The sequence below is a fragment of the Cololabis saira genome, chromosome 23 (genome assembly GCF_033807715.1).
Source record: "Cololabis saira isolate AMF1-May2022 chromosome 23, fColSai1.1, whole genome shotgun sequence".
NCBI lineage: Eukaryota > Metazoa > Chordata > Actinopteri > Beloniformes > Belonidae > Cololabis > Cololabis saira.
In genome coordinates, this window is record NC_084609.1 from 907407 (window position 1) to 932769 (window position 25363).

General features: G+C 41.8%; 2 protein-coding genes across 7 annotated transcripts in view; one reads left to right on the forward strand and one right to left on the reverse strand.

Moving 5' to 3' along the window:
* LOC133424441 (zinc finger protein 271-like) overlaps window positions 1–25363 on the forward strand; it is a 117424-nt gene that overhangs the window by 23065 nt on the left and 68996 nt on the right. The gene's annotated exons all lie outside the window — the stretch shown is intronic.
* The window catches only part of LOC133424454 (zinc finger protein 665-like), a 31060-nt gene continuing 11515 nt past the window's right edge, over window positions 5819–25363 (reverse strand). For 3 of the 6 annotated variants that reach the window (XM_061715083.1, XM_061715085.1, XM_061715082.1), the window contains 3 exons: window positions 24931–24990; window positions 13816–13896; window positions 5819–7053 (listed from right to left, as the gene is read on the reverse strand). In XM_061715083.1, the coding sequence (XP_061571067.1) occupies window positions 6028–7053; window positions 13816–13896 (1107 nt within the window). In that variant the 5' untranslated portion in view covers window positions 24931–24990 and the 3' untranslated portion in view covers window positions 5819–6027. Of the gene's footprint in view, window positions 7054–13815; window positions 13897–16109; window positions 16597–24930; window positions 24991–25363 lie in introns of those variants that run through there. The other 3 variants (XM_061715081.1, XM_061715080.1, XM_061715086.1) reach the window with 3 other exon arrangements.

Sequence of the window (25363 nt, forward strand, 5' to 3'; positions counted from 1 at the left end):
ATTGTAGTTCTGGTAACCTCGTTCCGGTTTTGGGTTAAGATGTTGACATTAGGGTTCAGAAATCATATATCCGCTCATTTTTCAACAGACAAAGTGTGACCATAAAATGTATATTTATATTGTGAGTAGATGTATGTGATGGAAAAGATCAATATATGAATTTATTAATGCTATTTTAACGTTTTGTCCTGCTGCTCTCTTTCTTTTCTTTTTTTTTTTTTACCTTGTCTGCACACATTAATGATTGATACCATGACGGTAGAAACCAAAAGGTATATATATGTGCATTATTACTATATTTAATATATATACATATATATACGCATACATATGCGTACACATATATAAATATACACATACAAACCCAGTGATTTTAATTTTTTATTTTTTGCTGCTCTATCTTGCCGACAGAAAGGGTTGTGTTCAATGGCGTAACGTATTAAGTAACGTTTCAAAACAGATCTGTCATACCTCATCCCTCAATCTATTTTGTTTCTATGAAGTGTTAATGTGGTTTATAATTTGTTTTAATATAGCGTGACTTCCAAACAAGAGCATTTAGTTCAGTATACCCACAGTAGGATGGATTAATAAATGATAGTAATCGCAGATATCTAGCAATACTGGCTAGTGAACACCCCAAGTAATAATAATCATTTAATAACTAATAAACCATGCAATATATACTCTCACTGAACAGAGATTGTGGGAAAAAAATGCATATTTCTCGCTAGAAATGTCATCAAACCACACTTTTAAATGGAAGTATATGCATTTAAAAAAAAGAGGAATGAGGAAACCGCTCCCGGTGATCACCTGCTCTGAGCGTCACATGTAGCTCCAGACGGGATTACATTGGAGTCAATTGTATTCTACTTGCGTCTGAAAGAGACGCAGATGGGTACCTTTCACGTCAGTATGTGTCGCTAAAGGGTCCTGACCAAGCGTCGGTTTTTGACGAGTCGGGAGTGAGACTGTGTTGAAAATAAAGGTAAGTGACTCCCTCAGATGTGGTTTTGCTTCTTCATAATGTTTCCATCTTAAATGTGTTTTACGGGACTATTGTAGGATTATGGAGAGTAATGCAGGTGTAGCAGGACAGTCCTTGGTCCTGTGAAGTCACTTCTAGTGGGCAGTCACGGTATAAAAGGGGGATTTCAATCCCTTTCTTGCTCTTGCTCCCGGGGGCCGGGCTTCGTTGCCACTTGACGTCCGTCACTTCCGCCCCGGGGTGTAGAGGCTCGCTTGGATGTTGCTGCATGCTGCTTCTTCACAGGTGTAGGTGACGTGGAAGTGTCCAAGCTCATGTCACCCTGTCCCTGTGTTGAATGCTGCTGCTGATGCTGCTCACCGCTTGTACCGTTCTGTACGCCGCTCACTGCTTACTGCCGGTAAGTGAGCTTTCTCCTCCTGCGTCTTCCTCCTTGGCGTTGCACACGCAGCAACCTGTGTGTTTGTTTACAGGTTGCGCATGTGCTGCGCTGACCTCTCTTTCCATGCTGTAATGGCCAGGAATGCCTGATTGGTAGGTGTTCAGTGACAATGGCTTTCTCCGCCAGCCACTTGTAGTTTCTTACGTTATGTTTATTTATTATTGTAGGTTAAAGATGTCCATGTAGCCACCGCTAAACCCCTGCTGCTTTGCCTTGCTGGAGCTACCGTGACGTTCAGACGCCGTTTCACTGCTGAATGACTGCTTGCTTCTGCTGCTTGCTCGAGCTAACCACCGCTACCACGGCCGACCCGGCCCGTGTTCGCTCTGCCTGGCTTGACTGTTGGCTGGCTGGGCGTATTGCTGCTCCGCGCGCGGTTGCTTGCTGTTCAGCCAAGTTTTATAGTGTCTGTGTGTGCGTGTGTGTGTGTGTATGTGTGAGAGAGAACAGTGTGGGACTTGGTTTATTGGTTGTTTTGTGTGTTTGTTGGTTCTGTTTATTTGTATTTTCTTTCATTCAGGAATTTATAGTTTGTTTAGTTTCAGTTATTTATATTTCTTTTGAGGTATTTGTAGTTTTGTATATTTTGGGTGGCCAATAAGTCATTGTTGAGCCTAATTACATTTAATTTAAGTTTATTCATTTCTTTTTGTGTTAATTTGTTCCCTAACTGTCCTCTGGTTTCCCCCCTCTCAGGTGCTGAGCTGACGGTGGTGGATTGGTGTCCGGTGGTGGTGCCCCTTCCTTTTGTTCTGTGTTCTCTGCACAGATCTTAAAGACAACTTCCTGAGTAATTCTTGTTTTTTTCCTCCAGGGTGAGTCGGAGAACAACGTGACCTACGCCTGTATTGATCAGTCTGGAAAGACTTCTGCTAAGAAACATGTAAGTAAATATAGAAGAGCAGGTGATTACACTGGCTGATGAGCAGGATTTCTGATGAATCAATGTTTCTGGTTTGTTCATTTCAGGTCAAGGAGGAAGAAGATGTGGTGACTTATTCCTATATCCAACAGTGACCCCAGCAGTCTCTGCAGCCGCGTCTCCAAACCCAAATAGAGGATAAAAGACCTGGAGGACGTCCGGTTGTCCATCTGCTGACAGGAAGTGGACAGTTGGACTCATGTTCAGTCGCATTTGATGTAGTTGTTCGGCAGGAGCACTTGTTGATCACTTGTCTTCTTCTTTCTCTGCTCTACCTTTCATTTGTACTCTGATGGTAAAATCTGATCTTTTATATCTTGAACTGTTTTTTTTTTTTTTTTTTTTTTAAAAAAGGTTCTTTTGGGCTCTAGTGGCCCTTTATTGGAGATGCAGACTGGAAAGGGGTAGAGAGAGAGAACGGGGAAGACACGCAGGAAAGGTGCGCGGGCTGGATTTGAACCCGCAACCGCTGCAGGAGGAGGACTGTAGCCTCAGTATATGGCTCTACCTTTCATTTGTACTCTGATGGTAGAATCTGATCTTTTATATCTGGAACTGTTACATGCATTTTAGGTTGATTCAAGTCTTAATTTTGTCTCACTGTCTCATCAACAGTTGTCTGTTTTACAAACTTCAGTTATTCAGTATCAATAAACTGGACTAAACAAGTGTCTCACTCTAATATTTATTTTGACTTCCTTTAGTTGTCATGTGACCAGAGGTGGAAAAAAATATTGTACTTAAGTAAAAGTACAAATTTTCTGCTTGAAAATTACTTAAGTAAAAGTACCAATTAAAAACATTACTTAAGTAAAAGTATAAAAGTACCTCAACTTATTCCTATATCCAACAGTGACCCCAGCAGTCTCTGCAGCCGCGTCTCCAAACTCAAATAGAGGATAAAAGACCTGGAGGACGTCCGGTTGTCCATCTGCTGACAGGAAGTCTGATCTTTTATATCTTGAACTGTTTTTTTTTTTTTTAAAAAAAAGGTTCTTTTGGGCTCTAGTGGCCCTTTATTGGAGATGCAGACTGGAAAGGGGTAGAGAGAGAGAACGGGGAAGACACGCAGGAAAGGTGCGCGGGCTGGATTTGAACCCGCGACCGCTGCAGGAGGAGGACTGTAGCCTCAGTATATGGCTCTACCTTTCATTTGTACTCTGATGGTAGAATCTGATCTTTTATATCTGGAACTGTTAATTGCATTTTAGGTTGATTCAAGTCTTAATATTGTCTCACTGTCTCATCAACAGTTGTCTGTTTTACAAACTTCAGTTATTCAGTATCAATAAACTGGACTAAACAAGTGTCTCACTCTAATATTTATTTTGACTTCCTTTAGTTGTCATGTGACCAGAGGTGGAAAAAAATATTGTACTTAAGTAAAAGTACAAATTTTCTGCTTGAAAATTACTTAAGTAAAAGTACCAATTAAAAACATTACTTAAGTAAAAGTATAAAAGTACCTCAACTTAAATATAATAAAGTACCAAAAGTACATGGTGTAAAATGTACTTAAGTACAAAAGTAAAAAGTACAAAGTACAAAATTCAAAGTACAAAATTATTTTCAAAAGGATTGCAAAGAAATAAAGAATCCAAGAATTTGCTTACAACTCTAAATAATGGTGATATTATTCTGACCCCTTTAGCGTTTGTTTCCATTACCCCATTTTAATTTCTCCCTTTGCTCATCACTGCTGCTGTAGCCCATTGGCCCCGCTGACAGGTCCACCCCCAGCCTGTAGTATGCAGTGACAACATTAAGCAACCCCAGCTGATAAAGGATGAGACTTTTAAACTTTTAAATGCCAAAACCACCTTAGAAGCTTATAATACAGCCATGGGTGGAATATGGATGTATTATAGAGTGAGGTGGAACCAAAGAATGGTGCGCATGGACACGCGTCGGCTGCCGCTTAATTTATGGTTCCGTGTTACACCAACGCAGGGCCCGTACCCTAAGGCGAGGATCTGCGTCGATTTAACGCGGAACCATAATTCAGGCTTCAGTCCTCATCGGTCCTCGAGGCGACGGCGGTTCCTCCGGCCTTCCGGCCCGCCTCTGCGGCGCAACTCTCCCGGGAGCTGCGGCTCCTTCTCGGTATATTCACGCGCCCCCCTTCCTTTCCGTCCGCCTTATGGTTCTGCGTTAAATCGACGCACACCCTACGCCGTAGGCTACGGCGTAGGGTGTGCGTCGCCGCGTACCCTACGCCGTAGCTCTGCGCCGGTGTAACGCGGAACCATAAATCAGCCCCCGCTGTGCTGTTCTTTAATTTGTAGCGAGTAAATACGTGTCCAATTTTAAATATAGTGGATTAAAAGTACGATTTTTTTCCTTGAAAATGTAACGAAGTAAAAGTAAAAGTACAGAAAAATGAAAGTATCAATAAAAGTACAAATTCTCAAAAATCTTACTTAAGTAAAATAACAAAGTACTTGTACACCACTGCATGTGACCATGTCCTTGTTTCAGTCAGATCATCATGTATCTAAACATTCATTTCCATCCAGAGCTGCATTTATTAAACCAGTAGGAGACCACATAATAATAATAATAATAATAATAATAATAATAATAATAATGACTTGGATTTATATAGCGCCCTTCAAGGCACCCAGAGCGCTTTACAGAAATCATTATTCATCCATACACATTCTCTCTGGTGGTGGTAAGCTACGTTTTGTAGCCACAGCTGCCCTGGGGCAGACTGACGGAAGCGTGGCTGCCATATCGCGCCTAACGGCCCCTCCGACCACCACCAACATTCAAACACATTCATACACATTCACACGAGGCAAGGTGGGTAAGGTGTCTTGCCCAAGGACACTACGACAGCAAACTGGGACAGAGCAGGATTCGAACCGCCGACTTTCGGATCATTGGACGACCCGCTCTACCACCTGAGATACTGCCGCCCCGGCACATCTCTCCCGTGTTGGCCTCCCTTCATGGGTTCTCCATAACATCTACAATCAAAGTCAAAACTCTGTTATTTGCGTCTAAAGTCCTAAACCAGGGGTGTCCAACCCTGGTCCTTGAGAGCTACTGTCCTGCATGTAGGGACACATTTAAAACCTGCAGGAACGTGGACACCGAGGACCAGGACTGGTATTGCGCCACAAAGGGAGTGCTGGTTCAGTTATTAGAACGTTATTAATAATTGTCTTATGATATTTATTAATAACTAATAAAGAAGATTACTTATCAAAATGAATCCATTAAAACGGGGCACCACCTGACTCATCAGGAAATAATAACTAAACAGCAAAATCAGTCTCAAAGTAGCTGTTATTCCCTACGTGCCAGCCTGTTGCCAGGGGGGCGTTACAGAATAACAGTGAAGGAAGGAGTCCGAGCACAGACCTTTGCAACCAGCAGCTGTGACAAATATCTACAAAATAAACACAAACAACTTCTCTCATTCAAATGAATCAGAATTTATTTACAAAAGTCATAAAAGAAAGTGAAACAAAACTTGGGCTAAACTCAGATGCCTAAACTACGCATAAACAACAATTAACTAAACATTAAACAAACTTCAGATCATCTATGTGTGTCAGAGCGTATGTGTGAATTATTTCTTTCAAACTAAATTAACTAAACTGGTGTATTTTAACTGAACTCTCAAAATAAATTATATCAGCACTGATCACAAATATACACTTTTTATCCAGTGTGAATACGTTGGTGTCTCCTTAGATGACTTGATTGGCTGAAAGCCACTCCACACTGATCACATCTGTAGGGCTTTTCTCCAGTGTGAATATGTTGGTGATACCTTAAAGAACTTTGATAGGGAAAAGTCGCTCCACACTGATCACATCTGTAAGGCTTTTCTCCAGTGTGAATACGTCGGTGACTCCTTAAAGCACCTTGATGGGCAAAAGCCGCTCCACACTGATCACATAAGTAAGGCTTTTCTCCAGTGTGAATACGTTGGTGACTCCTTAAAGCACCTTTTTGGGTAAAAGCCGCTACACACTGATCACATCTGTAAGGCCTTTCTCCAGTGTGAATACATTGGTGATTCCTTAAAGCAGCTTTACTGGCAAAAGCTGCTACACACTGATCACATCTGTAAGGCTTTTCTCCAGTGTGAATACGTTGGTGGACTCTGAGACCACTTGAGTCGCTAAAAGAAGCTCCACACTGATCACATCTGTAAGGCTTTTCTCCAGTGTGAGTACGTTGGTGACTCCTTAGGTGACTTTGACGGGCAAAAGCCGCTCCACACTGATCACAGCTGAAAGGCTTTTCTCCAGTGTGAATACGTTGGTGACTCCTTAAAGCACTTTGCTGGGCAAAAGACGCCCCGCACAGATCACATCCGTAAGGCTTTTCTCCAGTGTGAATACGCTGGTGTTGCTTTAGTTTACCTTGTTGGACAAAAGCCGCTCCACACTGATCACATCCGTAAGGCTTTTCTCCAGTGTGAATACGTTTATGAATCTTTAAATTACTTGATGCGGCAAAAGCCGCTCCACACTGATCACATCTGTAAGGCTTTTCTCCAGTGTGAATACGTTGGTGTTGCTTTAGGTTACCTTTTTGGGCAAAAGCCGTTCCACACTGATCACAGCTGTACGGTTTATCAACAGTTTGAGTTTTCTTATGCTTCTTCAGGTTTGATGAATTGGCGAAGACTTGCTCACAATCATCACAGCAGTGTCTTTCGGGGCTTCCTTTATGATTCTGTAACATAGAAGATGACTTACATTATCTTGGTTGCATTGTCAAAACCCTTTTCAGTTTCAATCAAGTGCTGCCTGTCATGTTCTTTCCTGTGAGACAATACGTCAATGGTGAGATTGCGTCAATCACAGCGTGCCTGTTTTGCATTGTGATGGGCAGGGCCCTGTTTAATGATCTTGCATCGGGGCCCGGTGCCGAGTTATTTCGCCACTGGTGGCATAATCTTAAAAAGGCGGTTCATGCTCAAAAACCCTCCAGAATCAGAATCAGAATACTTTATTGTCAGTGTGCCTGGGTACAGTGAGATTTGAAGCAGCATCCCCTCTCCAGTGCAAGACAAATAGCAGTAGTGCAAACAATAAGAAATATAAAGCTATAAGAAATATAAGTAATATAAAAAATATAAAAAAGGTTAAGGTGCATTTGAAACGTTTTTTTTTTTTTTACAGATGACAGTATATACATATGTAGGAATATTGCACAGAGTCCGGGAGAAGTATTGCACAGTTAAAAAAGACAGTAACGAGGATAATTCACAAGTTGTTCAGGGTGATTATGCCGGGGCGCAGCAGCAGCTCACGTACAGGCGTGATCGCCAGGTCAACCTGCCGTCGTCCCGGGGAGAAACCTGCAGCTCTATGGAGAATTACCCCTGGCTGAAATAAATAATTTAAGAACATAAATGTTGGTTTAATAGATTTAACAGTTGTAGCTACGCCTGTCTTTCTGCCTGCCTGCCAGCTGGCTCGGGAGCTGATTTATGGTTCCGCGTTAAATCGGCGCAGATCAACAGCCAATCACAGAGTGAGCTGTTTTACCGACGGGCGACGCCGATTCGACATGGCGAATCGGCTGAAAAGCTGCCGACGGGCGGCCGACCTGTGGCGACGTGCGGGACACACCGGGAAAACTAGGCCGACAAACGCGCACCGACGCTCATCGCACAGTCGGCTTGGTGTGTCAGGACCTTAAAAGACTCATTGCTAGTTATTGCTAACGCTTGATTGCAGTTGTTGCTGCTAAGTGTGGCCAAATCAGTTATTAGGTTTAGGGGGCAATCACTTTTTCACACAGGGCAGGGCTCCAGACTAACTTTTCCACTAGGAGTAAGAGTGCTCCTTACTGAAAATTTTAGAAGCATCTATATCTACACAACATATTCATAATTTTGTCTATTTTAACTGCATTACTGATAATTTTGCAATAAACACAGACAATTTACAGTAATAGCAATGTACTGCTTTTTCATATTAGCAATAACACCAATGAACTGCGCACATGCTGTGTCGTTGCAGTAAGTGGGATTTATATGAACTCTTTTTTTTTTTATAGTTTTATCAGGCCCCTAAATTTTGTGAATGGCAACTCTTTGGCGGTATGTACGGAAGCGTATTCCATTCACTTGAGAATAAAGAAATCTGCTCTGTTTTTCTGAATTAAAGAGATAATTATCTCACAATTCTAAGAAAAGTTTTAATGAAAAATAATCTGCTCTGTTTTTCTGATTTAACCAGACACCTCACAACTTGCAAGAAGCCGTCATTCACTTGAGAGCTCGATTTCATGGAAGCAAACATTTTCCGCCTGTCCAGTTTTATTTTGCTTTTGGTTTGAAACATTGAGAGATACTCTTGTCTTTAAGTTATATAGATGGTATTGTTATTAGTTTGTCGTCTTTGCACAGGCACCTCAGGACTTTGCGGTTGTTCAGACGGAAAGCGATTTTTTTTTTCATTAAAACTTCTATTCTACAGCCTTATCACAGCATATCATTCCACGTCAGGGAAGCAACAATGTATCCATGACAACAACCAACTGTTACATATTTTTGATGGTTACAGCAGGTAGCAAAAAGTAGCTGGTGTTAAAGTCTATTTTATATTTTCGTTAACAATTAATCTGGCATGTTCACGATAAACTTTGATCTCCGGGGAGGAGCTAACGATGGATGAATGGATGGACGAGTTCCTGTCTCCGAAAAAAAAGATGACATGCGGAGCTACATCTGGAGAGATATGGAGCTAGAACAGTCTCATAATACACAAATGCACAGGACAAGTTTTACAAATGCATAGACTGATTTGCAAATGCACACACCGTTTCACACGTGCACAGAACAATTCACGCGTGCGTAGGACAAGATATACAAATGTATTTTTGATGCACACACAAATATAACCTGATTTACAAACGTTTTTTTTGTCTGTGAGCTCGCTGGATTTGCGTGTGACTTTTGAGACTCCCCTGACGTGACTCGATCCACAAATACGTTTTTTTAACACAGAAGGATCTGCAACCAATCAGATGTCTTCCTTTGTTCCAGCCAATCATAAGAGCGCACCCCACGTGGGGGACGATTTACTCGTAAACCAATCAGATTAAAGGGGCGGATACACCTGCTGTTTGAGCTGCGTTAGCGCCGTTGGCTTAGAAAAGTGATTAATATTTGGAGTTGGTGGAGTAAAGATAAATAAACAAGACAGCAACACGGGATGGAGAGGAGATCACTGCTCTGCTTTTCTTGTGATCTTGGTAAAGAAAACAGCGCGATTGGAGATGGTTTGTCGGGGCGTTCAACCAGAGCCGTCAGGAGACTGCACTCCAAGTCCTGCCGATGCAGCAACTGATGATGAGAAACAGCAGAGATATTTCTGTATTTAAACTACAGGTGTCTTTCAGGAGAACAAGCCTGTTGACGCGTCAAATGATGGGGGTGAATTAAGGCTGGGCGAAATATCGAGTATAGGCGATGTATCTCGGCTTCTACTCTGTGCGATGTACAAAATGACTATCGTGAATATTCGAATATACATTTGCTTTTAGCCGCGGGCGTTAAATTACAGGCTTTTCTCACTCTCTCGTCTCGTCTCTCCTTCTCTGAGACATAAAACAAGCGCACCCTGTTAGACACGTCAGTCACGTGCTGTCGTGTGTGCATTATCATTGGCCCCCAACCAGCTGCTGGTGTCGGCGCTGCTGTCCGGGACCGCCGGTCACTTCACCCCGCTTTAACTTTCCCAAACTCGCCTGTTTGCGCAATGAGCTCATCCGCGCGGTTGTTACGCGACTCTTTTCAAAGCAAACCGGTTTAGTAAAGACGGGAGGGGATGTTTTCTCCTCGCACGGCTCCGGAGAGCCGAGGAGCCGCTCAGCGCGACACGCGCAGCCGAGCCTTTAGGCTGATTTTTGGTTCTACAGCCTACAGCGTAAGTGTGTGTCGCCGCGTACCCTACGCCGTAGGCTACGCCGTACCCTATGGCGTAGGTTCTGCCTCGATTTAACGCAGAACCAAAATTCAGGCTTTTCTCTTCCAGAGCTGAGAAACGTCACCCAGTGTTAATTAAATGTGGCCACATGAAATCAATCACTATCATCGAAACAAAGTCAAACAAGACTATATGACATCATATTTCTAAAAGTAAGTGAAAGTGATGCAAATTAAAGGAGGAAAGGATGAAACATTGCAGTCCCTACACCTACAATAGTCTGAATATAAAGGTCCTCTAAAGGCCCTCCTGCTCAGAGCAGCTCATCCTGGTAAAACCTGGTAAAACCAGTTCATCCTGGTAAAACCACGTCATACTGCTAAAAACTGGTAAAACCAGGACCAGAACATGTTCTTAGCAGATGTTCTTCAGACGGGGAGTCAGATATGCAACGTGTACTTTCTGTTTTGAAATGACACTTTTTATGTTTATTCCACTCACTGCTTAGTAACTGTTTAATAAATACAATTTTGGTAAATTTGACTTATTTGAAAGTTTAAAATGAGCATATATTAATGCAGTATGAACAAGAATGTTTTAATGTAGACATATAGAATCATCATAGGCTACTGGTGTGATTGTAGGCATCAAATTGTTAATTCAAGGCTAAGGCAAGATATCGAGATATATATCGTGTATCGTGACATGGCCTAAAAATATCGAGATATTAATAAAAGGCCATATCGCCCAGCCCTAATCGGGGCATCCCTAATAAAAACTCAGCGGCTCGCGAGAGGGCATTGTGCCGCACCTGCCCGCCCGAATTGAATTTTTTTTTAATTTCACCGGGCTGTGACGACATCTCGCGTCCAATAGGAGAGAAGGGAGAAGAAAGAAAGTTGTGTCCAATTCGAGAGAAGGTGGTGGAGACTCTGCGCTGACTCTGCGTCCTACCCGGCGGTGGGCGCAGCAAAAACGGCGCTCTATGTGAAAGCAGCTTAACAGCGGTCAGCAGGTCAACAACGACCAAAAATAATTCAGTTTGGGTTCAAGGAATATTTTAGCGACGATGGTACAAAGAAGAGAACAGCGGTATGCAAGGTCTGCAGCTCAAAAATCAGTGACACCACAACCACGACTTCGTCCATCACTACAAAACCTACAATGAAAGGTAAGCTACGTGAATGTGTCTTTTAGCTAACTGTTACGGCTGTTATGAAGCTAACGTTTGCTAAAACTAACATAGCTTAAACCTAACGTGGCTAGAAAGATAACTGATGTAGGTCTGGGGGGAGTGGTAGTCTAGTGGCTACAGAGGTGGGCTTGGGTCTGGAGGACCCAGGTTGGCCCCAGAATGGCAACCAAGATGAACCACATTGGGCCCCTGAGCAAGGCCTTAACCCTAATTGCTCCCCGTGTGTTTGTTCTCTCAGATGTAAGTCGCTTTGGATAAAAGCGTCTGCTAAATGACAGTATCATTATTATTATTCTCTACGGAGCCCCTTTGGTGACATTTGAAAAAAATAATAATAATGCGTGGCCACAAGATAATATCTCGTGGCCACGCATTATTTAATTTTTTTCAAATGTCACCAAAGGGGTTCTGTATTTCTCAATAAAATACGCTGTAAAAGTGTCTTAAGCCAACTCATTGGCTGGTCAAATGGGTTAAACATTAACTGGGAAGGTAACGTTTGCTAGCATGAATGCTAACATGACTTATTAAACTAACGTTAAGTTTAAAATATGTATAACATTACGGTGACGTGACTTCCGGGTGGCGCCTGACTGCGATGCACGTGTAGCTCAACAGCTAGCCTTCAACAACCTCTCAAATCCTCATTTTTTTAACCGACTAAACTAAAGCTTATGCTGTGATGACTAAAGTCATCACAGCATAATGTCTCAAGGGAAGCCTGGGAGTAAACGAGAACGAAACAGCATGTCACCGTTGAAAAAAAACCAATGGTTACGATGCCGAGAGAGGATCTGGACGACGCCATAGCTAATGCTGTTAGCTCTGCTATGCTAGCGCAGCAGCAGAAACTCAGCGAGTTTATTCAGTCTGCAGTGAAAGAAGCGGTCAACGACATCCTCACCCCACAGCTAGCAGAACTGACGCAGCAAATACAAGACACCAAGGCTACTGTGAGTGAGCTGGCCAAGAGCTTTGAGTCGTCACATAAATCCATTCAGAGTAACACAGCTAAGTTTGACACGCTACAAGCTAAAGTGAGAGCCAATAGACATCAAGCCAACGATCTCCAGCGACAAGTGGGGGAACTCACCACGAAAATCTCCCAGATGGAGGACCGCAGCCCAAGAGCTAACGTGAGACTGGTCGGGCTGAAAGAAGGTGAAGAAGGGTCGGACGATCTGGACCCTAGTGGTCTGTAGAGGACCTGCAGGTCTGGATCTGGACCCTAGTGGTCTGTAGAGGACCTGCAGGTCTGGATCTGGACCCTAGTGGTCTGTAGAGGACCTGCAGGTCTGGATCTGGACCCTAGTGGTCTGTAGAGGACCTGCAGGTCTGGATCTGGACCCTAGTGGTCTGTAGAGGACCTGCAGGTCTGGATCTGGACCCTAGTGGTCTGTAGAGGACCTGCAGGTCTGGATCTGGACTCTAGTGGACTGTAGAGGACCTGCAGGTCTGGATCTGGACCCTAGTTGTCCGTAGAGGACCTGCAGGTCTGGATCTGGACCCTAGTGGTCTGTAGAGGACCTGCAGGTCTGGATCTGGACCCTAGTGGTCTGTAGAGGACCTGCAGGTCTAAAGATCGATTTATTTTCATTATTACATTTTCACCCGGTGAACTTTAATCCCAGTAGTCACATCATTTAATTTACACATGTCCTGTTGAGCTGTTGCAATTTCTTTCTTTTTTTGCACTTTAAATGGATATTGAAAGGAATATTTGAGTTGTTTATTTTTCAGTTATTTATTTCATACAGTTAACTTTTGGATTTTTTTTTGTTTTTGCCCAAAAGACCATGGGCAAAAACAAAAAAAAAACACGTTCTTGCCTTTAAATATGTTTAAAAGGTATGAAAACATTAAAAGTTTTCAGTTATAATTGCATAAATTGTTTATTTTTCATTACTTTATATACTGTATTAGGGTTCGTTTGCATAAAATACTAAAAACCAAATTCTCAAAAATTAAAAACTTAAAAAACACAAAAGTGAAAAAATAAAAACGGATTGTGGGAAAAACTAAAAGTGATTTCCTCCGTCTCTGTTTCCTCCCTGGATGTGTTTGGTAATTCTGCCCCACGATGTTTCTGTTTCAGTTCTATCAGCATTCTGGGAGCTGATTGGTCCTTACAGCATCATTAGCTGCAATACTTGCTGTTGAATCTCAATATAATACTAGTATTAATATGTTGCAGAACTACAGTCATATCATTCATGCAACAGCTGAAAAAACTGTTTTAATAACACTAACCCAAATCAATATCAGATTGAATCGGATCGAATCAAATTCTTGATAATGGATTCTGAATCTTAAGAATTGAACCGATTGTTTCCATTTGAATGGATCCCTAGCCCTGCTCACCATGTCCAGCTCCTCCCGCAGGTCCATCTTGGCCGGTTTCCTGCTGCGTTTCCCGGGATTCTTCACCTTCCCCTCCGGCATCTGTATGCAAAATCAAATAATCAATTCAAAAGTTGTGTAAAGTTCACTTTTATTTATAAAAGTATGAACGAAAGTGCCATAACATTTGTGGTGCAAACATCTCAGCAAACATCAGCACTTGTCAGTAACACATATTTAGTATAAAAATGTCAAATAAAATATAGCTTATTGCCACTGCCAGGGCATTAATGTCATCATGTTTTTTTATGAAAAATAAAAAAAGTCTACCAACAAAATGACATTAAAACAGGCCATTTCTGAGGAAACAGCAGACACTTTTAACGGGGAGCAGCTTTACCGTCTATATTCAGCACCAAATGTCCCTGTTAGAAAGTGTGAAGCACAAAATCACTATTGAAATTTCCTTTACAGGGTCGAATCCTCCGTCTGGGAGAACTTTAAAATTAAAATGTCCGTAACCGTAATTTTACTGCTCTCCATGTCTGTTTTAGCTTTTCCGCATGTTTTTCCGCCAACGCTCTTCCGGTTCCGGCAGAAGAATTTTCAAAACAAAAGCATGTGAACAACATGCGTTAATGCATGATAAAATAAATGTTGGCGTTAATAAATGAATGAGTTAACGCGATAATAACAAGTTAATTTGCCCAGCCCTAATAAATATGCATATAAAAGTTGAATTGGATGGCAGCGATATTGAAAGAGTAAACTAAATCAGATTTCTTGGAGTAATAATGGAATAAATTAGCTGGAAATCTCATATTAAGCGTGTACAAAACAAAGTTTCAAAGAGCATTGCAGTACTTAACAGAGCAAAACAGGTTTTGGATCACAGGGCCGTCCACATTCTTTACTGGTCACTAGTTCTTCCATATTTCACTTACTGTGCAGAAATTTGGGGCAATAACTATAAAACCAGGTTCCACTCATTACTCGTACTTCAAAAGAGAGAAATACGATACATTCATAAGGCTGGATATGGAGATCACACTAACTCACTATTCTTACAGTCTAAAGTACTAAAACTCATGGATCTAGTGGCATTTCAATCTGCACCAGTAATGTTTAAAGCAAAAAATCATTCACTACCGGATAAACATTCAGAAATTATTCATTGGGAGGGAAGGGGGTTATCGTTTAAGCTTCAAATCTTTATTCACGCGTACAACAAAAAGAAGTTTTTGTGTATCAGTTTGTGGAATTAAACTGTGGAATGGTTTGAATTTGGAGTTAAAAGAATGTACAAACATAAAACAATTTAAGAAGAAATATAAAGAAATGGTTTATTTGAGGTATAAAAGTGAAGACTGTGTTTAAAGATCAGCAGCTGTGTGTGTTCTGTATTCTGTCATGTTGTCTTTGTCTGTTTATATACTTAGATATACGGATTATATTTATATCATAGTTATATTTATATCATAGTTATATTATATTTATGATAGAGCTTACATCTTGTTTTAAACAGGTTATTTTTGTAAAAATGATATATATTTATACAAATTAGTGTATAGTATAAAAATAAATACAGACATAATTTATGTTTAGTTGTGGAAAGGGGGAGGGATTAAATAAGTTTATACTTCCTCCCACTCCTTTTCCAACATGTAACTGAAATATGTTTTGATGTTGGTTTTTTTCTTTGTGGTGGAATTAACCTGGATTTGTTTTCTTGTCTTTTTCTTGTTTTTTTTATACATGTTAGAAATAAACAAATACAAAAGAACTCTAAAACTATCTGTGAATGTTTATGTACAAATACCTGATGTATTATTTTTACAAGAATATCTTTGTATCTAGGAAATCTGAGGATCTCAGGGTTTTATTGTGTGTTTTAGGTAATAAGGTTATTATATTTATTATATGTATGTGTGTAATTTATAGTAGTTTTGCTGTGTGACTGGGCCCCTAGGAGTTAATCTGTGGAACAGCTTAAATACAGAAATGAAAATGTGGAGCACGTTATTACAATTCAAAAGCTCCTATAAATACTAAATGATTAATAAATATAAAACAAAGGGATAATACACATAGACATGTACATGTGTATGTACTATTGTATTATTGCTTCTATAAATACTGTATAGAATGATATTTATTAATGACATTTTTTTGTGCATCCTTGGGATCGAGGGGTTCGAACCCGCGACCTTCGGATCATGAGCCCGAAGCCCCAACCACTAGGCCACTCCGCTCCCGAACTCCTTGAATATAGTGGAGAAAAAAGGTGAATTAGGCGTTAGCCGTTAGCTCCCCACCTTGCTGTCGTCCATGCCGCGTCAACGGTCCCGTCAGCCGCGAGAAAACACGTCCTAAACCCACGAACTGCGGGTTTAAACACGTCCTAAACCCACGAACTGCGGGTTTAAACACGTCCTAAACCCACGAACTGCGGGTTTAAACACGTCCTAAACCCACGAACTGCGGGTTTATCTCGGTTTGGATTCGCTAGAAGACGAAAAATAAGAAGATATGTAGATGTTTTTTCTCCTCAGTTTACACCGTTGTTCTGCTGCTGCTCCGGCAGACCGAGAACCGCGCATGCGCAGCCGCCTCCTGCGATACGTCATCGTCGCCGCCATATTGGATGTGGCAAGACTGCGCTGTAAACTAATACAAGTGAATGGACTTATTTTCATAAAGCGCCTTTTTACAAAGAAATTTACGTTTTACGTCTCATTTATTCATTCACACACGCACTTTTTTCCTCTTGTTCTCTCTTTTTTACTTTTTTTCCCTCTTTTTTCTCCTTTTGCCTCTTTTTTCCTCCTTTTTTTCCATTTTTCCGCTTTTTTTCTCTTTTTTCATCTTTATTTCCTATTTTTTCCCCTTTTATCCTGTTTTTTTATCTTTTTTTCTCTTTGTTCCTCTTTTTTACCATATTTTTTTCCTCTTTTTTCCTTATTATCATAAAGCACCTTTCTACAAAGAAATGTACGTTTTACGTCTCATTTATTCATTCACACACGCACTAATATACTTGGGAAACAGTTAGGCACCAAATATAATATATTTAATTTTCTCAGAAGGCAAAGAACTTCATTGATCCCACATAGGAGTCATTCATGTTGTATCAGCTATAGAGAACAAGGTAGTGCCGAAAAACAATAGCTGTGTTCGAAATCCCGAAAACCCTACTTTTTACTCCCGTATACCACAATGCAATGCGGTCATGTTTTGTCTGAGGAGAAGAAGGAGAAGAAGAAAAAATGGCAGCTGAACAGGAGGCGGGGGAGCGCGGGAGCGCTTTACTTACTTAAAAAATGTAAGTAACGTTAACGTACCAACATGTTATTTTCAAAGGGACAGATGATGATATGGAGGGCCTGATTAAGCTGCGTATGCAGCTTAATCAGGCTCTTCTCGGGGCGGCGTAACGCCGCGTTTGGATGGGAGTAAGCAAACACATTTCAGTGATAGCATTATGTTTTTCCTTAGTGGATTTTATCTTGTCAAATTATGCTAGTCCTAACCTCGAATTACCTGTGTAAATATGTGCATTTTACTCTGTAAATCGTGACAAAAGATGTAGGGAAATCTAACAATTATGAGGTTGATATGATATTAAACCATGGTAAAGAAACAACATGCACATCCGCTTACCCTGTTTATAAGCATCTGAGAAAGAGCCATCGCATAAAACGTCATGCTTAATTAAATTACACTTGCATGGGAGCCCCTATGGTGTGTGTGGTGTAATGTCATTATGTGGGGACACTTTAAGAGTGACGTCATATTGAGGGGCGGAGATCTTTTTGAGCCGAAGGCTGCATGTATGTTGACACGCTGATCCCGCCTACAAACGTTTGTGGATTAAACCTTATTGTTGCAAGCTCTAGTAGTTGTCCTTGCCTCAAAACAACATAACCCGACATGGTGTCAGAAGTGGGATTACTTTGAGCGACTTTCATTCACGAGGAAACAGACACACGCCGGCATGAGCGACAACGAGGAGGGTGCTCCGCCAGCAGCAGCAGCAGCCCAGGCGGCGAATGCGGCACCGCCGATGGCGACGTTCAGCATAAAACCACCGGAACCTTTCGACTTTGCAAAGCCACAGGAGTGGGAGAAGTGGATAAGGAGGTTTGAACGTTTTCGACAGGCGAGCAACCTGATTTCCTCCTCCGACGCGAACCAGGTGAACACACTGGTATACTGTATGGGGGACGAGGCTGACGACGTGCTACGGGGGCTGGACCTAACAGCCGAGCAGCGACAGCGGTATGCTCCGGTCAAAGACGGATTTGACAAGTTCTTCATCCCGAGGAAAAACGTCATATATGAACGGGCCAAATTCAACAAGAGGGTACAGCAGCCTTCAGAACCAGTGGACGCATTCATCACAACACTGTACGCACTAGCAGAGAACTGTGAGTATGGCGATCTACATGATGAGCTCATAAGAGACAGACTAGTGGTGGGGATCAAAGATTCATCTCTGTCAGAGAGGATGCAACTAGATGCACAACTCACACTAGCAAAAGCCATCACAATGGCCAGACAGTCTGAGGAAATTAAGAGACAGCAGACTGATCTGAGAGATTTAAGTGCCAGCAAGCCAGCCATGGATGCTATGCATTTCAAGAGGGGAAAACAAAACAAATTCAGAAATAAAGATCAGACACAGGGGCAGCACAAAACGTGGAGAACTGATAAACCTGTGCAAAACAAAGCTGAATGTAAAGCATGTGGAAAATGCGGAAAATCACCCTCGCACCCAGTGTCACAATGCCCAGCTAAGAGTGCAGACTGCTACAACTGTGGAAAACGTGGCCATTTTGGAAAAGTGTGCAGATCGAACAAAACTGTACATGAAGTTGCAGAAGATGTGAATGAACTGTTCTTAGGTGTATTATCCTCTGGTGAGGACCCGTGGATGGCTGACATCAGCATTAGGGGCAGCTCAGTGTTCTTTAAAATAGACACCGGAGCAGACGTCACAGCCATTTCTGAGCAGATGTACAATGGCATGCACAGAGAGGGGGTACTAGAAAAAGTCCTCAAACCACTCTATGGGCCAGGTGGTGCTAAATTGACTGTCCTGGGGTCGGCCACGGAAACGCTCTCTTACAAAGAGAGGAACATTACAGAGAGGGTCTTTGTAGTGAGAGGACTACAGGTGGCGCTGTTAAGTAGGGCAGCTTCAGTAGGCCTCAAGTTAGTGGCTAGAGTTGACACTATAACCCAGGAGACAGTAAGGCAGACGTATCCGAAACTGTGTGGTGGACTTGGGCTGGTACAGAAGGCCTATACAATCAAACTCAAGCCCGACGCACAGCCATTCTCCCTCAAAGTGCCACGTCGAGTCCCATTACCGCTCATGGGCAAAGTGAAACAGGAGTTGGAACGGATGGAAAGTCTAGGGGTCATCAGCCGCATTGAGGAACCAACAGACTGGTGTTGTGGCATGGTGGTCGCCCCGAAAAAGAACAAGGAGGACGTTCGCATTTGTGTAGACTTGACACCACTGAACGTGTCAGTGTGTCGTGAAAAATATATCCTTCCCTCTGTAGAGCAGACGTTAGGCATGCTCACAGGAGCACAATTTTTCACAAAGCTGGATGCAAACATGGGTTTCTGGCAGATTCCCTTAGCCAAAGAATCCGCTCTCTACACCACATTCATTACGCCATTCGGGCGTTACCACTTTAACCGCCTGCCTTTCGGCATCTCCTCTGCCCCGGAGCACTTTCAGAACATGATGGTGACTGAGGTCACTTCCGGTCTAGAAGGTGTAGTTTGCCACATGGATGACATTCTGGTCTGGGGGGCTACGAAGCAGCAGCATGATGCCAGGACACATGCTGTATTGGAGAGAGCAGTGAAAGCGGGGGTCACACTGAACATGTCAAAATGCGAGTTTGGACAGAGAGAGGTCAAGTTCCTTGGCTACGTCATCTCAGCGGACGGCATGAAGCCGGACCCAGACAAAACCAGAGCCGTGCAGGACATGAAGGAGCCTACAAACATAAGCGAGCTCAGAAGTTTTCTGGGAATGGTGAACCAGTTAGGGAAATTTCTACCTAACCTGGCAGAGAAGGATAAAGCACTGAGAGATCTACTGTCTAAAAAGAATCAGTGGTACTGGGGTCATGAACAACAGAAGGCCTTTTGCGGCCTCAAAAAGGAGCTCTCCACTGCACCGGTCCTTCACCTCTACGACCCTAACAAGCCACTGAAAATATCAGCAGACGCCTCGTCCTACGGGCTAGGCGCAGTGATGCTCCAGAAGGACAGAGAAGTGTGGTCACCAGTAGCGTATGCTTCAAGGTCCCTGACCGACACTGAACAGCGCTATGCGCAGCTGGAAAAGGAGGCACTGGCGCTGACATGGGCCTGCGAGAGATTTTGCGACTTCATTCTGGGCCTACACTTCGACCTCGAGACCGACCACAAACCGCTTGTGAGTCTACTGGGTGGGCAGGCTCTGGACGCGCTGCCACCTAGGATACAAAGGTTCAGGATGCGCTTAATGAGGTACTCCTACACAATCTCACACACGCCAGGAAAGAGCCTTGCAACTGCGGACACACTCTCTCGCGCTCCACTCAAAAATGGAGTGATGCGAGCAGAAAATGACTTGATGGAGGACACCAATATATATGTTGACTCAGTCCTGGACAACCTTCCTATGAGTGACAAGTACTTAACTGAGCTCCAAGAACAGCTGTGCGCTGACAGCGTCTGTGCCCAGGTCATGAAGTACTGTGTCGAGGGCTGGCCAGAGAGACACCAGGCATATGGCCCTGTCAAGCACTACTGGCACGAGAGAGCACATCTGAGTGTGCACAACGGACTGCTCCTGCGTGGAACGAGGTTAGTGATACCTGCCAGCATGAGAAATGATGTTCTCGACAAAATACATGAGGGGCACCAGGGGGTAGTTAAGTGCAGGGAAAGAGCAGGTCAGACGGTGTGGTGGCCTGGTCTGAGCTGTCAAATAACTGAACTAGTACTCAATTGCAGAGAGTGCATCAAAGAAAGGGTCAACCCCAGAGAACCCCTGCTGCTAACCACACTCCCGGACGGGCCCTGGCAGAAGTTAGGAGCAGATCTATTCACTCTGAAAGATAAAACATATCTGCTGGTGGTGGATTATTTTTCCAGATGGGTGGAAATAGCACAACTCAGCCCGACTAGATCCACTGACGTGATAGTCCATCTGAAATCAATGTTCTCAAGGAACGGGATACCGTATCATTTCATTTCAGACAATGGGCCTCAATTCTCGGGACACGAGATGAAACAGTTTGCAGCTGACTATGGATTTGTGCACGTAACCAGCAGCCCTAGGTACCCGCAAGCCAACGGCGAAGCAGAACGTGCAGTCCAAACAGTTAAAAACCTGCTGAAAAAGGCCAAAGATCCTTATCTGGCCCTACTGGCCTACAGGGCCACTCCCCTGAGTAACGGCTACAGCCCTGCCCAGTTGCTCATGGGTCGTCGTCTTCGTACCACCTTACCCATCCTTCCTGAGAGGTTGAAGCCAGCTCTACCAGACCTGCCAGCACTTCAGCACAAGGAGCGAGAGAAGCGACTGATGGATGCAAAGTGTTTCAATGAGAGGCACAGAGCAAGAGCTCTCACAACGTTGTCACCTGGAGACCAGGTTTGGATTACAGACGCTAGGGCACAAGGAACTGTGACTTCCGCTCACGACAGCCCGCGATCCTATCTAGTGAGTGGGCCGCAAGGAACACTGCGGAGGAACCGTCAACATCTAGTGCCTATGGCGGGGTCTCAGGATGTGACTCAACCTGTGCAGGAGGACATTCCTTCACGTGCGGACTCTGGACCTCTGTCTCCACCTAAACCATCTCAAAGCACACCTGGGTGTATGAGAACAAGGTCAGGCAGAGAAGTTAGAAAGCCACAGAGACTGGACTTGTAGAAGCAGAGAGAGAAGGAGAGGAAAAGAAAAATTAATCTGGATGGAAAAAAAAAAGACACTGATTTCGTTTGTTATTTTGGATGGTTCATTTAGGTGATTTCTGGTGGAGAACTGATACTGTGTTTTCTTTTTGAAAAGAAATGGTGATAAGAATATTGCTGTTTATTGGTGAAAAAAAAAAAAAGGAATAACATATTTTGAATGAAGAAATTGGATTTTAGGGATCTAGAATGTGATTGAGTTCATAGTATGTTTATTCTGATGTTCAGGGTTTAACTGAAAAAAAAAAGTGATTTGAGAAGAGATTACAGCCTTGGGTATTTTCCAGCCTTAGTAAGGGGGATGTGGTGTAATGTCATTATGTGGGGACACTTTAAGAGTGACGTCATATTGAGGGGCGGAGATCTTTTTGAGCCGAAGGCTGCATGTATGTTGACACGCTGATCCCGCCTACAAACGTTTGTGGATTAAACCTTATTGTTGCAAGCTCTAGTAGTTGTCCTTGCCTCAAAACAACATAACCCGACAGTGTGCAGACTTTTTTCTTATTTTTCGTTGACATGATGTTATACAATTTAAACAGTAACACGTAGGTATATTTAATATTATATTTGATGGATGCATGAAATTAATTCTTGTCTTGTATTTCTTAGGGTTGTCCTGAAACAAATGGGGCTGGAGGGGGTGATATGCCCAGCCAGGGCTGGGAAGAAATGGGAAAATTAAAAAAAAAACTTACAAGGTAAGATTTGTCTCTTTGTAAAAAACATGCTTAACTTGTAATACGTTTGCTTTGTGTTTTACAGTTGCTGTCATCTCCAGCTCCCTCCAGAATGATTCCCTTGGGTGGGGAAGACTGTTCTTAAGACCTTTTTATTGAAGCTTTTTTCAAAGTACTAAATAATGAATTAAAAATTGTTATTGAATTCATATTTGTCTTTCCTGGTTGAAATGTTCCTTTTATGAGTTTAAGTTCGTTTTAAGGTATATAAATACAGGATGCTGCAGGTATTTTAGATGATTTATCAGTTAATTGTTTACATTATTTATTACTATTCAATGGTACAATGGTGATTCATTACTCTAACATTTTTTATTTGTTTTAAAATGTTGCAGTGGAAAGCCGAAATGATATATTCAAATGTACAGTTACTCACAAGCCAATTCCCTGTCAGGATATGAGAAACCATTAAACACTCCTAACAAGCTGAAATTACAGAAGTACTGTTGCAAGTACTCGAACGAATTAATAAATGATAACCGCAGTTGGTGATAAATGTAATAACTGGTTAATTATTAATTTAATTTAACTCGTGTTAAATATAAATACACTGGTAATTTGAGACTTTTATAACTTTGAGTTGATGTAACTGGAGTTACATCAACAAGCAGGAGTTGTGCAAAAAGCACCCAAACAACCACAGGAATCATATTTCTTAGATGTATCGTCGGTTAAATGCCAGCAGCTAGTAGCTAACGGTACCGTTGCTAACGGTAGGTCGGACGTACTAAATAGGTTTTAGCTCGTGCAATGTCGTGAGCAGTTATAGCTGAGGATTGGATCACACAACAGTAGTTGACAAAAGCACACTTCTACACCATTCATTTTCAACAATTTATTGACACAGAAGTATCAGATCCCGGAGCTGTTCGGAGTGTTTACATGTTGCATGTCGCGTCCGCTACGCCACAGGAACATCCGGCGCATTTACTGATGCAAACACGTTAAAAAAAATGTACGTTGTAGTGTCCGAAATCTCCTCTGGTCATCCCCTATGTAGTGCACTATGTAGTGTACACTATGTAGGGAGTAGGGAGTGAGTGAACGAGTGGATGATTTCGAACACAGCTATTATATATCCCCCTCACAAAAACAAGAAAAATAGAGAAACATATTTTCTCATCAACAAGGCATATTTTAAATGTTTTAAGTTACAAAATAACATATTTGAACCATTTTTCAGGCAATAAAGCGGCGGGCCGATTCGGGGAAATGTCGCCATCTGCTGGACGAACAGGCGCACCGCCACAACACACGGAGAGGAGGGAAACACATTCCAGATGGAAAACCTTCACAAACGTGTTTCTCTTTCAGATACGTGGACCCGGAGAACAACTAGACGACGTACCTGCCAACAATCTGTCCTCTCTGGAAACTTAAAGGCCCAAAAATAAACCAGCTCCACCTTCCACTGAGTCATTCTGCTCATTTGGTTTTGTTGCCTTCCTAAATATCCTTTGTGTTTTGTACTTACTCCAGGTATTGTTGGTATTTATTTATAATTAAAGGTATTCCCTGAGGGGTTTTTTCAATGGGATCTTATCTGTTCCAGTCATATAATTAACATTATTTCAAGTGGATAATCAAACCATATATGTATAATTTAACAAGGAACACTGAAAAAAATAAATCTAAGCGCATGTAAATATAACATATTTAAATCTGTGATATTAACAATTAAAAATGAAGTTTGTTGCTTCACATGAATACATGTGAACTTTTGGAGTTCCTCAAGGCTCTGTACTAGGGCCAAAATTATTTATCCTATATATAAACGATATATGTAAAGCCCTACAAAAAATGCAGTGTGTCTTATTTGCAGACGACACAAGCCTGTACTTGTCTGGTACAGATCTTGAGCAGCTCCTGCATGTAGTACAGAAGGACCTCAACATAATGAATAAATGGTTTAAAATAAATAAGTTATCTTTAAATATCAGTAAAACCAAATTCATTGTTTTTGGCAACAAAATGATAAATGTTCCAATAAACCTAATTATTAATAACATAAAACTAGAACAAAAAAACACTACTACATTTTTAGGAATAACTATTGATGAAAAACTCATATGGAAGCCATATATTAATACCTTAAAAAGAAAATTATCTAAAACAATAGCTATATTATATAAAATGAAAGGTATTATAAATAAAAGATCATTACAAGTACTATACAGATCCCTACTTCTCCCATACCTGACTTATTGTGTGGAAGTGTGGGGGAATACGTACAAATCAATAATTCATCCCATTTATATTTTACAAAAAAAAGCAATTAGAATTGTAAACCTGGCTGATTATCTTGCACCAACAAACCCACTTTTCATTCATAACAATACACTTAAATTCCAAGACATAGTCAATCTGAACACCACTGTTATAATATACAAGGCTTACAACAATTTACCTCCGGGCTGCATGCAGGAACTGTTCAAGCCAAGAGAGGGCAAACACGACCTCAGGGGAACTGCAATGTTTGACACAACAACAGTTAGAACAAATGCAAAGGGAAGATGTATATCTGTTTTAGGAGTATATTATTATAGGATATTATTCAAAGCAAAGGTAATGGACACATATATAGAAACACAATAAGCAAACAAAGAAGAATGCACACATGGATGAAATAAAATGACAACTTAAATTTGTTTTGCCGGTTTCCTTAGCATCTTTTCACTTTCTGTTTTCAGAGCTATCATTATTATTATAATTATATTATTGCTATTATTATTATTATTATTATTATTATTATTATTATTATCATCATCATCATCATCATCATCATCATCATCATCATCATTATTATTATTATTATTATTTTGTGTAGACTTATGATACTT